Source organism: Vespula vulgaris, chromosome 21 (genome assembly GCF_905475345.1).
Source record: "Vespula vulgaris chromosome 21, iyVesVulg1.1, whole genome shotgun sequence".
Lineage (NCBI taxonomy): Eukaryota > Metazoa > Arthropoda > Insecta > Hymenoptera > Vespidae > Vespula > Vespula vulgaris.
Genome location: NC_066606.1, coordinates 896,959 through 913,606, shown reverse-complemented (window position 1 = coordinate 913,606; position 16,648 = coordinate 896,959). Strand labels below are relative to the sequence as shown.

Below are 16,648 nucleotides of genomic sequence, written 5' to 3'. Positions count from 1 at the left end.
CAAGCGTAGATTCGCGAGAGTCACGAAATTCCATGAGCACTTCCGCTCGAGACCATTCTCTCTCTCTCTCTCTCTCTTCAATTTCACGCGTTCTCGCGAGCTGACCTGTGCAAACGCGGCGCTCGAGCAAACTCCCATCATCTTCGTCTTCCGCTGTCGAGTGTGCGTTTACTCGCTCTTTTCGGAGGCAGAAGGAGGCCTCCGAATAGCCGTGACTCTTCAACTAATAAAACGTCGTGAGTAAGAGAGAGACAGAAAAAGACGCGTTACGTCGTCGTTCGCTTTCCAAACAAGCGAATCCCATTCTCCTCCAACTCGTCCTTTCTCATTCTCTCTGTCTGTCTCTCTCTCTCTCTTTTTCTCTCTGTCTCTTTCTCTCCCTTTCTCCTTCTCTTTTTGCTTCGCTCGAAGGATGAGAGGAACTCGAAGTGAATTTACTGCAGGCTGTCTCTTCTCGTAAACGCGGGAAAGAAAAAGGCACGACGAGAAGGACTCGTATCGTACCTATGTACGTATGTACGTAACTAAGTACGTACGACCAATAACAAGGCTTAACAAAGAGACCTATCCACACACACAAAGATACAATACGTGGGCGAGGATGATTAATTCGAAGAAAATTATTTCTTTTCATCGATATAAAGGAGAAAGGAATAACAAATTTTACAATCAGGTGTGCGCGTATATATGAATATAAGCTTTCCGTGCCGTCGAAGACAGGAAAGAAGATATTATTTTATTAAAGATAAACTTTTCCCGCGACTCATTTTAAAATCCATTGAAATACGAAGGACACATTAATTATTACAAAAATAACACAATTAGTAAATTAAAAATCTAGAAAGATCAATTATCCGTCTCATTATCCCGTATCGTCTCTTAATTAACCGAAACATTTCATTCTCACGATATATTTCATCCGATCACTTTTATGGTATATTTCAAGGATTAAATCTTATTGTTACCGGCAAGAAAAGGAAAAGAAAAGAAAAAAGAAAAAAAGAGAATAAAAAAGAGGTGAAAAGAAGATAGAAACAGAGAAAGATGGCTGATCTTCGAAGAAGAACCTTTCGTATTATGTTATGGCGAGAGAGAAAGAGAGAGGTTGCTTCTAGAAGTCGATAAGGTCTCGATTGCAACGCGAATCCTTGATAAATACTAACAACTTACGATTGTGTGTATACCACTGGGATGCAATAGTCGGTGTGAGCGAGTAAGGAGAGAGAAAAAGAGAGATATATGTGTATATACGTAGAAAGAATCGCGGCGAAGGATAGATATAGCCGGGAGCTCTCTATCGCTAGTTTACTAAGTTAGTCGCGAAAATGTCACTAACGCCGACAAGAGCCACTTATATAACGACGTATAAGAAGGAGGAAGAGCGTTATGGAAAGCAAAGGCCAGCAGACGATCCTTTCTGCGCTTTCTACCTTCGATCTTACTCTTACGGTAATTACGTAGACCTCTTCGTGCAGCTCGTCCATGCACGCTCGTGGTTTCTACGTTCTTTAAGTCTACATACGTCTTATGCCGATACATACACGCATATATTGTACATATACATAGAGAAACGTAATAAGCATACAAGCAAAATGCACACGACGCATACAGCGTATCGGAGTACTATACGAATCGACGTTCGGTATCGGTATGCGTTGTATATGCACGCGCACGAAAATATTACGATTGTCTTTCGAAATCGTGATTCGATTTCCTTTTTTCTTTCTTTCTCTTTTTTTTTTTTTTTCTTTATCTTCATTCGTAAGAACTTTATTAGGACGGATCGTTCGAAGAATGTTCACGTAATTAAAAGTGAAATCATTAACATTGATTACGGAGCGAATTTTTTTAATTCTTTAATTTTTTACGTAGACGTATATATTCTCTATGTTACACTTCTCTTCACTATCGCTCGTATCCGTGCGAGAGCGCAAATAAGCAAGTTTTAGAAATTTTATTCTTAAGATGGAACGAGTTCGATGAGATGACGAATATCGAATGTTTTTTTTTAATTAAGTTTGTCTTTGTATTTTGTTAATTTAGACGTCAACCGGGAGTGGATTCTTCGAGGTGCAGATCCTTTCGTTGACGAACAACAGGGGCACCCTGGTGGACGGCAGGTGTTGCGGCGGGGGTGGGGGAGATGGAAAAGGTGGCTTACCACCGTGCACGACCTCCTGTTCCACGGCCTTCTGGTTATGCCTGAAGGAATATCAGTCGAATGTCACTGCCATAGGCTCGTGTAGCTTTGGCAACGTATCTAGTCACGCCCTTGGTCAGAACACCTTCACCCTCACCGAACCTGTCACCTTGCAACTGCACTTCACTTTCCGATGGACCGTAAGTGTCGATTCTTTTCTCCTCTTTTTATTTATTTCTTATTTCTTATTTATTTGATGTTTTTTTATCTTACGTATAAAAGAAATAGCATTAAGATCGTATCTGGTAACGGTACGCACGTTGATGATTATGACCCACATGTTGATGATCGTAAAAGTGAAATTGAAGTCGCGAAGAAGCGAGCTGTTAAATGCAAAAAGAAAAGAAGAAAAAAAAACATTGGCACGTTCGAAGTAAAATATTTTAAAGGGCCGATATTGACGGCTCCAGTTTTTAATGGTTTTCTTTCTTGAACGAACTACAACGAAACGTACGATAAACAAACTCGACTTTGTCGAATTGAACTGTCGAAATTCTTTCGTAATCGCTCTCAATCGATTTATTTCACTTTTACAATATCGTATCTTTTGCCATTTATCTCGTTTCGACCGATATTCTTTGTCGGAAGCAATTATCGTTGCTTCGAGATTATAAACCAGGAAAGAAAGGAAAAAATTCCAGCGGCGATGGCGGTGTACGGCATGCGGCATGCGACGCGCGCGTAAAAATTCACGAGGAGTTAAGTACTCGTAAGAAATTAAAAGCGAGCTTGATGAAAGATAGAAAAAAGGAAGGGGATTCATTAGCCATGATTAATTTCGTTCTTGGTGTCATCGTTCCCCGTTTGATCCTTCTGTCAAAGAAGCTGAGAATATCAAAGAGTTACGGGGATTTTGCTCGACGGATGAAGCCATAACGAGAGAGACGGACCGGCATCTTGGCTTATTCTTTACGAATTCAAAACCGCCGGATGAGAGAATCATTTATCATTAAAGTCGTTATAGAAGAGCGTATCCTTCTCTCTCTCTCCATCTCTCTCTCTTTTTTTCTCTTTCTCTTTCTTTCTCTTTTTAGAATCAGCCGCGTCTCTCCAGTTTATTCTTTCGCTCGATGTTCGATGCTCGAGCGGAATTACGTGGCTGTATATTCTTCACGAAATCGTTCAAAAGTCGACGAAAGATGAAAGATGAAAAAAAATATATATACATATAAAGAAAAACAAAATGTCGTTGGCTCCGATTAAAAACGAAGAGGAACGCGTTCGTTAGTTTCGAAGGAATTATTCCGCAACTCCTTCGCTGCGAGCTAAAGCAAATTTGTCTACTCTCGATTCCTTTGTCGATTCAGAGTCGTGTACCAAACGATATGAGAGGGAGGGGAGAGGGTTATCGAATCCAAAGGGATTTCCGGTCTGCTGCCTTTCCATCCATGAATTGTACGAGAACTGTCTCTCTCTCTCTCTCTCTCTCTTTTTCATTCTCTTTTTTTCTCCCGTCGAGATTCCAGTTCGGTTCCAGTCGCTTGGCAACACCTCACTTCTCGCTTTTCTTCTTATTCTTTCACGTCTTTCTTCTTCTTCTTCGCCTTCTTCTTCTTCTTCTTCTTCGCGCTGACCTCTTCAAAACGATTGTTCACCCTCGTTCGTAGATCGTATCTCTCATATTTCGAAGCACACGAACCCCTCTCTCGAAGCCGATTACGAGATGCGAAAAGGATCGAGAAGTCGACCGAGAACTCTCGATCCTTTTTATAATAGACGTAGTAAACGCCTTTAAAAAGAAAGAGACGCGCCGAGTATACTTTACAAAAGCATGAATTATCAAAGAGGAATTCTGACGACGGCGAAGTATCTTGATAAATATTCTTTGAAAACATAATATCAAGAATCATTTTGTATATTAAATGCCCTCGTAGACTCGATAATACGAAATAAATGCAGAAAGAAATCGTTCGATATAGACGAAGAGAGAGAAAGAGAGAGTCGTTATAATCCTGTTATTTTCTTTTTCTTTTTATTTCTTTTTTCACGAGTTTCCTCTTCCTGGAACAATTTGTTGACTAATTAGCGAGAAACCCACGGTTTCGTGCGTCTTACGGTTTTTCGGTTCAGGTTCGAGAGACGAAACGCTCGAGCTTTCAAGAAGAAAACATCTCTTCTCGGCTCGGCGAACAAGCATGACGACGTGATTCCTTCTTAAGAGGTATACACACGACGAAGTTTTCGAGGACCCTCGTCCTCTGACGGGGTCCTAACGGACCGAACGATCTTATATTCATATATATATATATACATATATGTACGCATGTGTATACATACGCGAATGCATTAAACGTTAAAACACACTCGCGCTCGTCCGAACCACTCTTCGTCCTTTGGATTGTTTGAAGAGCCACTGGCTCGTGTTTGTATATTTCATAACCCGCTCGCGAGGTTCTAAGAGGGGCCTCATACGGCCCGTTTTCCGCGGCCCATGACAAAGGGTGGCTGCCTAGACTCTCTCATTCGTCTTCTATGTATATGCATGTTGCTCTCTCCTCTCTCTCTCTCTCTCTCTCTTTCTTTCTTTCTTTCGTTTTTTCTCTTTCTCTTTTTCTTTCTCATTTTTCTTTCCTACTTCTTTTTTCTTCTCTCGGTACTTCGGTCTCTCGACAATTCACGGGAGCATAAACAGAGAACCCTTTAAATTGCTTCCTTTCCGTCGAGAAATTTCTTCTCTGTCCGAGTGTGGGCCGAGATAGAGAGAAAACGTTTCGAGAACGTTTACGTTTCGAATTTAATTCGATTATGAAACTAGTCGTGGTTGGAATATACATATATATATATATATAAAAAAAGAGAAGAAAAAAGAAAAATATAAGATTGGAGTATGTGAAAATCTCACACGAGGGATATCGTGCGTTAATGCGTACGTGCATGTGTGCGTGCATGCGAAAACGCATACGTGTTCATTCGGGCTTAACCTTTGTCACTTTTCGTGTTAGATAACGATTATATAAATAGCCTTTCGTAATTCGAGTAAGTATTAAGCAATTAATACTTCGATACAACTTGGGTATCCTTGAATCGTAAATACGGTATTCGGACGAATTTCTCAGGATTATATTTTTTCTTTCCTCCCCCCTCTCTCTCTCTCTCTCTCTTTCTCTCCGCGAAAAGCGTAGATGTTTGTCTTTCGAGAGAAATTAAACTCGAATACGCGTGGAAACGATAAAAGCTTAGATATACGCTTCGTCATCTATCTTCCGTGTGCTTGGTAATAACTATGAAACCATTTTCAGGAAAGTAGCCAGCACGAAAAACGGTAAAGTCTGACTTTCATCGCTTGCGGATAATTCCGTCATTACCGTCTCTGATGATTGAATACGGTATATATAATCTCTCATTCTCTTCTTCTTATTCTTCTTCTTCTTCTTCTTCTTCGTTTTCCTCTTCTTCTTCTTCTTCCGACCAAATGGATTTTACGAATCTTCTTGAAAGCATTTTCTTTGAGAGAGTGCCACCTGCATTATGTTCCTCGAGTATAGCAAAACTTCCGTTGTTTCTCTCTCTCTCTCTCTCTCTCTCTCTTTCTCTCTCTTTCATAGTTAAGTGTATCCATCGAGTATCTAAACAACAGAAGAAACTCCGTCAACGTACGATTGCCAAAGAAAATTGACGAGAAGATTCAAACGAGTCGATCGATTGAAACGAGGATCGACATTGGCATTTACTCGTGGAATATCGAAAATGTTAAAGGAAAAACGTTTAATCGGCCTCGTGTCTGACCATTAACGCCGTTCACCACTGCACGGCCAATTTCGCACGCGAGATACATCGGCTTCTTGTCGTTTATTGCCGCACGCAATGATCGCGATCTCGTCTGTATATAAGAAAGAGAGAGAGAGAGAGAGACACAGAGACAGAGAGAGAGAGAGAGAGAGAGAGAGAGAGAGAGAGAGAGAGAGAGGATCATTGCCTTAACGGCTATTTCAATCTCGTCTCGAAATTACCGTCTCACGTAATGCGAAAGAATAGCTATATACGTATCTATAGATCCATAGGTACATATATATGTTTGTGTATATATACATATATACATACATATACAGATAAATATACCTACATATATACACATACGTTTATCGACCGTTAAGCAGCCGCGGCCGTAGAAGTAAGATCCGTCGTCCATCCTGGGAGAGAAAGAATTTCGGTAAAGCGCCGTCTAACGTTCCTTACTTTGGCCATTTGCATTTGCCTCCTCTTCCAACTTTCACCGATTCCAACATCGATAGGAGAAATATACGAGCGTACGGAGGAAGGAACGAGCATCTCTTTTCACGGTTTCTGTTCCTAATGGCACAGGAAACGATCTGCGAGAGCGTCTACCCGAGACTTTGCACAATCCCAGGCACGTTAGTGGCTTCCCTCTCTCATTGCTATGTGTGTATGCGTGTAGATCGTACGTATACTATGGTGTCGATGCATCTCTCTCTCTCTCTCTCTCTCTCTCTCTCTCTCTCTTTCTCTCTCTTTTTAGTACGCGCGTGTACCTTCAAGGAGCACAGCATGTACATGCTTCTCATATCTCCTTTCTCCCGTGCGCATCTCCTCTCCTCGAGTAGGTACGTCAGGCATCTCTTTCTGTCTTCTTCTATATGGCGCTCCTTCGACGTGCTTCTGTCCCTCCTTTACCGAGCCATCTTTGTCTTTGCTCCTCCGTCTCTCGATGATTTACTCTCTTCTTCTCCCTGACGACGTTGCTTCTTCGTTCGACCATTGCCAATGCGGTCCGTGAACTCGGTTCTATGTACACACGTAGAAACGATGGAAACGTGTGGGTGCCACGTACGTTTCTCGTTATATTATCACTACGTGAGTCCGATGCGGGCGCTTTTATCAATGGCCGAGACGTCACGCTCGTTTGACGTATCTCTGTAACTCGTTGGTATATATCTACATACCGTATACCTACTTGTACATATCTATGTACGCACATATGCACGCCCGTGAAATTTTTGATTGATTATTTCGACGAACCGTTGGACAATCGTATTTGAAAATTTATCTGATTGATCGTTCCAATACGCTCGAATAGTTACTCGAATGTTTCGAGGGATAGATTTTCTTTCTTTTCTTTTTTCTTTTTTTTTTCTTTTTTTTTGAGGTAGAAATATTTAAAATTAAAGAATATACAGAATTATTTTTTGTGGATTGGTTTATCGACGCTCTTTCAAAGTCGAGTAGAATGCTAGCTCTAAACGTGTATGCAGTTTTTTTTCCATGTAAGTTCTTTTTATGATCATCGATTTGAAGATGCATTAACGTACGATATACCTGATCGGATTACTAAATTGACGAACGAACGTGATTGTCATGCAAGGGGAGATCCAATCGTTCGACACAGTATGCGTTTGCTTGAATGTAATGCTTCGGGGTTTAACGGCTATCGATGGCTTCATGGAAGACCATAATGCCATGGAAAAACTCTACTCGACAACGTATCTAAGTTTTTTGAAAAATCTCTTGAAAAATCTCTTTCTTCGTTCGTGCATTACGAATCGTTAATTCCAAAGTACGTAAATGCAAATTTAATCGGAGAATAAATTCTTTGGAAAGTTATTAAAAGCTGGTTTGACTTTTTATCGATTTTTTACGAAACGAATATAGATATTATATTAACGAATAAAAACAAACAAATATGTGTGCTATAATTACATATCGATTTCGTATTTGTTCTGATAGTTTTTTTTCTTTACATTCTATTTATATTTTTCGAGAGAGGATACTAGGAAATTTGACCAAATATTTCTGCGATTCGCTGTAGCCGCTTTATATACGGCTTTTAATAATATCACGGAATGATTTTAAGTAATTACGAAAGGCAAACGAAACGGCGGTCTCGCGTTATTAAATTGAGATGGAAACGGAACGGTACAGCTCTCTGTTAATCTTCTCTACCATCGGACCGGTGATTAATTCAGATAATAACGCTTTTGATAATAGTCACGGAGAATGATAAACGGTAGACATTTAAACGATGTTCATCGCGAAGTATCGGTTATAAAAAAGCAAAAGAGCGAGAGAGAGAGAAAGACAGAGAAGGACAGGGAGGGATAAAGAAAGAAAGAAAGAAAGAAAGAAAGAAAGAAACAGAGTTCTCCGCCTAGAAGCATGTCTCAAGCCCGGCAGGGAGTCGGAATGAGTCAGGGATCCCAACAGGTGTAGAGGTTGTATGTCTTGGAGAACGATTCCCTCTTCTGCATACTTTTCAGGGCCGTGCTAAGCTGACCGTCTCTCTTAGAATCGCAAATGCCAATGAAAGAGAATTAAGAAAATGAAAATGGATGAAAGAGGTATGCGAGAGGAGAAGACAACGTTTTTTTTTCTTTCTTTATTTCTTCATTTTTTTTATATATATATATTACTTAACGATTCGCTTACTCAATCCTAATTAAATCATTCGTCAAATCGACAGATAGGAAAAAGGGAGAAAGATATTTAATCGGTCATTTCTTACCGTCGAGTTTCCTAAAAAAGCGTACGTACTCTTCGAGCACGGCCCCCAAGACGAGGACGAGACGTCGTTCGCCATAAAAGTTACGAGCGGGCTCGTAACAAAGTTCCAAAGTCGTTTAACGTCTCTGTTTCCAAGGGAGAACTGGATTTCGCGAGGGAAAAGAACTCTCGCCGATATATGTACGAATATACATGCTTATGTATATCTAATAAATACAGTTTTCTCGGGAAAGACGTATCGTCACGAATTTTTCTCATACGTCTCGTCCTTCGTCATCGTTCACCGTCATTCGCGACGACTGGCGTACACGAAGGTCTGATGTACCTAAAAGGGAAAATAAGAATTCGACGATGGTATATATCTATTCGATCCTTACTCGAATTTTATTCTCATTATTCTCGTTACGTTCGACGAACGTAAAGCTCACGATTTATTTGAGTTACGATGTCATTTCTTTACTTGGTTTTCTTTTAATGCGTGCGATCTCACTTTCTCGTGGGTGTGTAATATCGCGTGTACAGGTGTAGGTTGGCGTACTTAAACGAGGGAAAGAGAAAGAAAAGAAAACAAGAAAGAAGGAAAGAAAGAAAGAAAAATAGACAGAATGAAAATGTGAAGAGCAGAGGGAATGGAGAAGATGAAGAAGAAAAAGAAAAACGAAAAGAAAAAGAAGTAAAGTTGGTACGGTTTGGGCAATACTTTAGCTCTCGTGGTAGGGAGAAATCGTCGTCGTCGTCGTCGTCGTCGTTCTGCTCGGTTAGAATGGTGGAGGAAGGCCGTGAGGCCCTCGTTGAGATCCGTTTGGTCCGATCGTGTGTGAACCCGCTGCGCGCAGCGCATACCAAACTCCCCTATCTCCTCTCTCACTCTTCTTCTCGATCCACGTTTTCTCGAAACTCATACACTCACCTTACAGGCTTACACACGCACGCGTGTAAATCGGGGCCCGGATAGTGTCCCGGGCATTTAATACGAGGAATGCCACGTTGAGTCCGTTGGCTCTCGTTTTATGCAGGTAACTGCGACCAACACTAACATCGTCTGACTAAGGAAGAAAAGGAAAGAGAGAGAGAGGGGGGGGAGGGGAGGGATAGCGATTCTTTTATTCTTATTCTTCTTCTCTTTCTTCTTCTTCTTCTTCTTCTTCTTCTTCTTCTTCTTCTCCTTTTTCTTTTTCTTCTTCTCTTTTCTCTTCGTTCGGACGAAGAAGAGCCGCGACATCGTACGAAAGACGTTCTCGACTTGGCCTTGTACACCCTCTCGTGAATAGTGGATATCTCTTCTCGAACTCGGTCTCTCCTCCCGTTGTTCGAGATCTTTTCCTCTCTCTCTCTCTCTCTCTCTCTCTTCGATTTCTCGCGTCGTCCTGCTTCAACCCATTACGGGCTTTCTGAGGTTCTGGGTACGCCGCGAGATTTATTAGCTACCTGGCTAATTGGGAAGCGAGGACGAGAAGCGGATTCCAGAACGAAGATTTCCGCCGTGCACCTTCCGAAGACTGGAGCAGGAAAGAGAGAGAGAGAGAGAGAGAGAGAGAGAGAGAGAGAGAGAAATGTGCTGCAGCTCCTTACTACCGTAGTGTCAGAGGTTCTACGGAATTTTCAGGAGAACGATTCCAAAAGAAGTGGGAGGAGCGCATTCGTGCATATTTCTTTTTCGAGGGTTTACATCTCCTGGATATTGTTTGAAAATTTATCGGAACCGTTCGTATTACGCGTGAGACTCGGTTTAACGACTTTAGTTAACTAAAAGAGAGGAAATAAAAAATAACAAGGAGAAGGTAGCCTCCCGTCTTCTTATCCAAATTTTATTCAAGAAAAATGGCGACTCTCATTATTTCGATCGTTACCTCGAAGTATTCCGTCTTGTTTGGCGAGGAATTCTTTCGAGACGCATATATAAATAAAGAAAAAAATTCTTCGTTATCAATACCAAACGAAACAGCTTAAGTACGTTTAATGCGATACGATGGAAATATCTTAATATGGATCGAACCGGTCGGTAAAATTGTAAAATGGAAAAAAAGCAAATAAGAAAAACAAAATAAAATTAAATCAAATCAAATCAAATCAAATCAAATTAAGAACGATGAAAATATATCCGTTTGAAAGAAGATTATGAAAGAGGAATAAGTAGTAGTATGTAGTAGTAGTAATAGTAATAGTAATAGTAATAGTAATAGTAATAGTAATAGTAGTAGTAGTAGTAGTCGATCGGGGGACTACGCCTGACGAATCGAAATAGGTGCGTGGGAACGTAGCTTTTAAGTAGGAGAAACGTAATTGCTAAGAGTTTGGTTTGGTCGACATGGAAGAACGACGACGACGACGACGACGACGACGAGGAGGAGGACGACGACGACGACGACGACGACGACGACGACGAGGACGACGAATAAGGAATCGAAAGAAAACGACTACTCTCATTCAAGGTTTCCAGCTTGGATCCACTTGGATGAGAGTAGACTAGCTGCGTGCGAGAGCGTACCCGCTGACTGACTCGGCCGCTACTTTGTACGCGTCCTCACGTACGGCTCGTTCGATCTTTTCCGCGAAACCTAAGACACGTCGAGACTGACATAGAGAGAGGGAGAGAGAGAGAGAGAAGAAGGAGACGAGGCCTATTCGGCGTACGTAAGTAACCTGCGCTCGTCCATGCACGCACGACGATCACAGTCGTCGTTGTCGTCGTCGTCGTCGTCGTCGACGTCGTTGTCGTCGTCGTCGTCGTTGTTGTTGTTGTCGTTGTCGTTGTCGTTGTCGTTGTCGTTGTCGTTGTCGTCGTCGTCGTCGTCGTCGTCGTCGTCGTCGTCGTCGTCGTCTTCGTCTACGTTGAAGAAAAGGAAGAAGAAGAGAGAACGACTGCTAGGTCGAGACACATAGGTATACGTAGGTGTATATATAATAGATACGTAAGTGCTAGTGAATGTAGATGTAGTTAGATAGAGTGAGAAAGAGAAGAGAGTCAGAGAGAGAGGGAGAGGGAAAAGTATAGTAAGCATACGCGCTACGTGCTTCGCGTATCTCCTGCTTCCGTCGAGCATTTTAGACTGCAAATCGACCTTTCCACGGTGCTCCGTTAGCTGCTCGCACCGGATACACCGAACGCAATGGAAAGCTAGACTCCTCGCAAAAAATCAAAAGCGAGATATATATCTCACCCTGACCCTGTCGTCACACCGTCCTCGGTAATTGACACTGTTACGCGATATCGAGGGTCTCCGAACAGCTGACGACCGTTCGTGCCAATGAAAGTTTTCATAGATATATAGAATACTTCCTTTATCGTCGTTTAGAACGAAGATTGAAAATTATCCGAAGAGAAAATTGATCGAAGTGTGAATTATATTTATATACCTCTATCTAGAGAAATTTCACGAATCTACAAACGCTATGTTGAAGAAGAAGGAAGACAAGAGGTTACTTTCCCCTGATCTTCGAGCATCAATTTTCAATTTCTATCTCTTTCCCTCGTACTCGAATGTTACGACTCCTACGGTGAAAGGGAAAATTCGCGAGCTAGCAACGGCCGTAAGTCGTGAAAGCAATTTCCAAGCCAGAACACCCACGCGAATTCCTAGATCCACGATGATTGTCGTCTTCGTGTCTCGTACGTAACAACGTATACACACACACACGAATTGTCACATATACCCAACTTTATCGAATCTCGTTTGGCAATTTCATTGGTTACTCCTTATTTCGTTGAAATAATTTCTATTAGCCATTCGACGATAACTTCGCTAATTCTTAATGCGATAGTCGAAGGGAAGATGTATAAAACGATTCTAATTTTAGCAGGACGGTCAGAGAACAAACTGAACGTCTAATCCCAACACAACGCGAGGATAATCTCTCGTAATTCGATGATTCATCTCGTTCTCTGGATGACGTTTTATTCGAAAAGATCTTTCTCTCTCTTTTCTCTTCTCTCTCTCTCTCTCTTTTTCTTTCTTTCTTTCTTTCTTTCTTTCTCTCGGCAAAAACCGGCCGAGTATAAAATACATCGGGCCACAATATCGGAAGCTTTTTTTAAAGCGCTACCTCAGCCCATTTAAATCGTACAATGTAACCATCAGAATGGAAGTGGAGGAACAAGAAGACGGGACCTCTTGACAAAGAGAATCGTCCGGACGAAGACGAGAAAGAGATAGATAGATAGAAAGAGAGAAAGAGAGAAACAGACAGACAGAGAGAGAGAGAGAGAGAGACAGACAGACAGTACAAAAGAACGTTCTTTTGACAAGAGAGAACTCGTCGTTCGACCGACCGACCGACCGACCGACCGACCGACCGACCAACCGACCGACCAACCAACCAACCAACGACGAATTAGAATATATATACGAGGTGTAAGGAAAAAAAAGCGAGCATGAAAGTCGCGGGCGTGGGAAAGCTGGAGCCCCGAGCGAGCCACCAATTAACACCAATTAGCGCTCATCTGCTCTAGGTACGAGACAGAGATAGATAGATAGAGAGAGAGAGAGAGAGAAATATATAGAGAAAGAGAGTTTGCGTTCGAGTACGAGTCGACAACGTCTTCTTTGTGCTCGAGAAGACAATGCTCCTCGAATCATCGTCATTTTCCAACGGACTTTGTCGTCATTATTATTGTCCATCGTCGTTGTTCAAATTCATTCGGTCGATCGTATTGCATATAAAAAAGGGTAACGTTTTCTCCAATTCCTATGAAGACAAGGCTTGCTTCGTAAAAGTAAGAGAATCGTCTGAAATTCTTGCCAAGTTGGCATCGAAGATACAAAAGAAATATTCCGTACACGATTGTTACGTCGGATCAACGCCGTCGAGAGTCTCACGATATATCGTTACGTATTGGCACGATGATTGGTAAAACGAGAGAAGAGAGAGAGAGAGAGACAGAGGGAGAGGGAGAAGGCGAGAGTCTTCACCTGTCAAAAGTCATTCGAACTTGTAATAAAAAGAAGTACGTATATAGGTAGATAGGTATCATTTTCGAAATACTCTTCGAACAGTTTGTCGCTCGATTTAAATGTTTTCGATTCATGGGAGAAATTGTTCGAGGCATTATTCCATACTTTGGTAGTTTGGTCACGATCGCTAAGAAAGAAGAAGAGTATTCCGAAGAAGTAACGAGTTCCTTCGTGAAAAAAAAAAGAAAAAAAAAAAGAGACGAAACTAAAAAAAAAAAATACTCGGAAGAAAAAAAGAAGAAGACAAAAAAAACAAAAAGACAAAACTAAAAAGAAAAAATGCTCGGAAGAAAAAAAGAAGGAGACAAAAAAAAAGAAACAAAAAAGAAAATATAAAAAGAAGAGGAAACAGAAAATAAATCCGTCCCGAAGATAGTAGTAACATTGTCGTATATCGATGAGAGACCTACGTTTTGCATATCAAAGGAGCTTCTCGAATTCTGTAGTTTATGGCGATTGGTTCGACGATAGCCAAACCAGTTCCCTCTTCTACTCGTCCTGCGTACATGACTTACGAATATATGCACATATAATTATTCCCTTGAGAGAGGGAGAGGGAGGGAGAGAGAGAGAGAGAGAAAGAGAGAGGGAGAGAAACAGAGAAGGAGAAAGGGTGTGGAGAGAAAAGAGAGAGAGAGAGGAAAGAGTAGGTGCCTGAGATTATTACCTAGAAAGCACCTTCTCGCGTTATATGCGAATCCCTCGAAAGGCGCGGATATTCTTAAGCGTATTCACGATACCCCGCATGCCCAGGGATTATATCGGAATTTATGAAATTCTCCGGGATTTATCGCCGCGAAGTCGCCATTTAAAGAATACCAATCCGAGACGGATCTAACGATTCTACATCCTTACAGATGGAAACGTAAAAGAACGTACTTGTATCTTGTTCTTAGAATATTTTTTGCTACCGTATTGATATATCGATATTTAAAAGTTGTCCGTACGAAAATGTACGATTCTATAATAATCGATATCGATGATAAATTATAATGAGCTCGTGGCGTTCTTTGTCTTAATTGCTATATATTATCTTTAATTATTTAGCGTTACTTTTTACATCATGTGTATATATATATATATATATATGTATGTATATATAATAAAATAATTGGAGTAAAGTAATTGGAGAAGATGAAGACGTAGAAAAAGGAAATTCATTCTCTATGAACGATTATGACGTTCTATAGACGTTTTTTCACCTGCGACGACGTGTTGTCGATAGGTATCGAAAAAGAAAAAGGAAAGGAAGAGAAAGAAAATAAAAGAAAAAAAAAATTACAAGAAAATTTGACCGTCCACTCGATTTTAACTTGACTCGCCTCATTGTCTGCCTGCCTTCGCGTTCATTAACGACACGCGTGAGTGCGTGACGCGCACCGACGCAGGGTGCACGTAGGTTTTTCCTTCTTCTTTTATTTCGCGGGACCGGTTCCATCAGGAACACTTCCAGCTTTCTACCATCGACCTTCTCTCTCTCTCTCTCTCTCTTTTTCTCTACCTCTGTCCCTCCCTCTCTCCTTCTCGATGTTCGAATCTCCTTGCCAGAGAAAGAGAGGGACAGAGAGAGAGAGAGAGAGAGAAAGAGAGAGAGATCGGAACCCGTTCGCTCGGTAGAAGATAGGCCCGTCTTCCGTGGCGGAGAAGAGCGATTGGAATTTATTTATTGCATTAGCCGACCGTCACTCACGCTCGGCCCTTGATTGGTGCCTACCAATCAGGATTCGCCGCTGCTATGCGAGAGCAAGATGCAACGAGCGAGATATATAAGAAGGACGAAGGGTGAGTTAAGGTGTAACTATCGATATATACTTACGTAGTATATATCGTATTATGCACGTGTGTCGTTCCATACTTACGCGTACGAACCAAAGAAGGAACGAAGAAAGGACGAAAGTCGTTCGATCGGGGGAATGACGTAACGATATCTCGCTCTAACCGCTACCGTAATTACTCTGATTAACAGTCGTTCGACGATACTCACCCGGTGATCTCCCGCTGTGCAATGCAGAGAGAACGACGCTTCTTCTCGATATATGTATCTCGACACGTCGTTTATCACCTTATCGAGATATTCTTTATACATCGATAAATCGAATAACGCGTGTAAAGGACTTTCGTTCTTTCGATTCTCTCGTTTCGGTTTCTCTCGAGAATCTCGATAAAGAAAAGAAGAGAAGGCGATGACGGTTACGGTTGACTGCTAGACCAATTGGCTTGCTCCGGACTATATAACGTAATGTAATAATGATCCTCAAAGGTCAGGAAGCGACGTATAAATTTGCAAAAGCCCGAGCGTCAAAAGGTTCCACTTACATTGGGGAACCCGTTTCTCCTCGAGGAATTATATTCGAGCTGGGCAAGGGTTAACTGACGTCCTCATCAAACTATACCTTCTTTTCCGCTTTTAAAACGAGCCTCTCTAGACGAAAGTGACGTCAGGGATGATGATTTCGATACGTCGGAATATGTGTGTGTGTGTGTGTGTGTGTACGTATATATAACGCGTACACGCAGCAGCACACCAGCTGCGAGGAAAGTCGCGAGTCGAGTCTGTTTGGAAAGTGGGATCAGAGAGTACTTCCGAGCATCGACATCGTCAGTCGGTCAAAGTTCTTCAGAGGTTCTCGCATTGTATGTCTCGAAGAATCTTCTCGATTAGCATCTTTTATCCTCTTTTTCTCTCTCTCTCTCTCTCTCTCTCTTTCTTTTCATGGCTCATCCTCTTCCCTGACGAGCAAGAACGTTCGGGACTCTCATAGTCAGCACGGATTAGAAAGTACACGGAGCGCTCGTCTGATCGTTGCAAAGCCAATTTCAAAGGAATAAACGAGAGAAAGAATCCTTCGACTCGTCTCCTTTATTCTGGTTTCTATCCAATTTTTAAACGATAAACGTACCACCTGTTGCTGTTTCGACTCGTGGAAAAAGAAGATAGGTTTCGTCTCTTAGGACCCAATTTACTTCGGGCGGTAGCAATTTAGGTGTCTGCCTTCGGGAGTGAGTCGATTAGAAGAAATTAGAAGGTCTTCTATTTTCT

The 16,648-nt window shown here is 41.6% G+C and overlaps 1 protein-coding gene across 19 annotated transcripts in view; it reads left to right on the top strand.

Moving 5' to 3' along the window:
- The window catches only part of LOC127071368 (protein jagged-2), a 107,833-nt gene that overhangs the window by 81,284 nt on the left and 9,901 nt on the right, over positions 1 to 16,648 (top strand). For 18 of the 19 annotated variants that reach the window (XM_051010587.1, XM_051010588.1, XM_051010575.1 and 15 more), the window contains one exon: positions 2,044 to 2,340. The exons of the other annotated variant lie outside the window; for it this stretch is intronic. In XM_051010587.1, the coding sequence (XP_050866544.1) occupies positions 2,044 to 2,340 (297 nt within the window). The remainder of the gene's footprint in view (positions 1 to 2,043; positions 2,341 to 16,648) is intronic. 19 annotated transcript variants of the gene reach the window in all.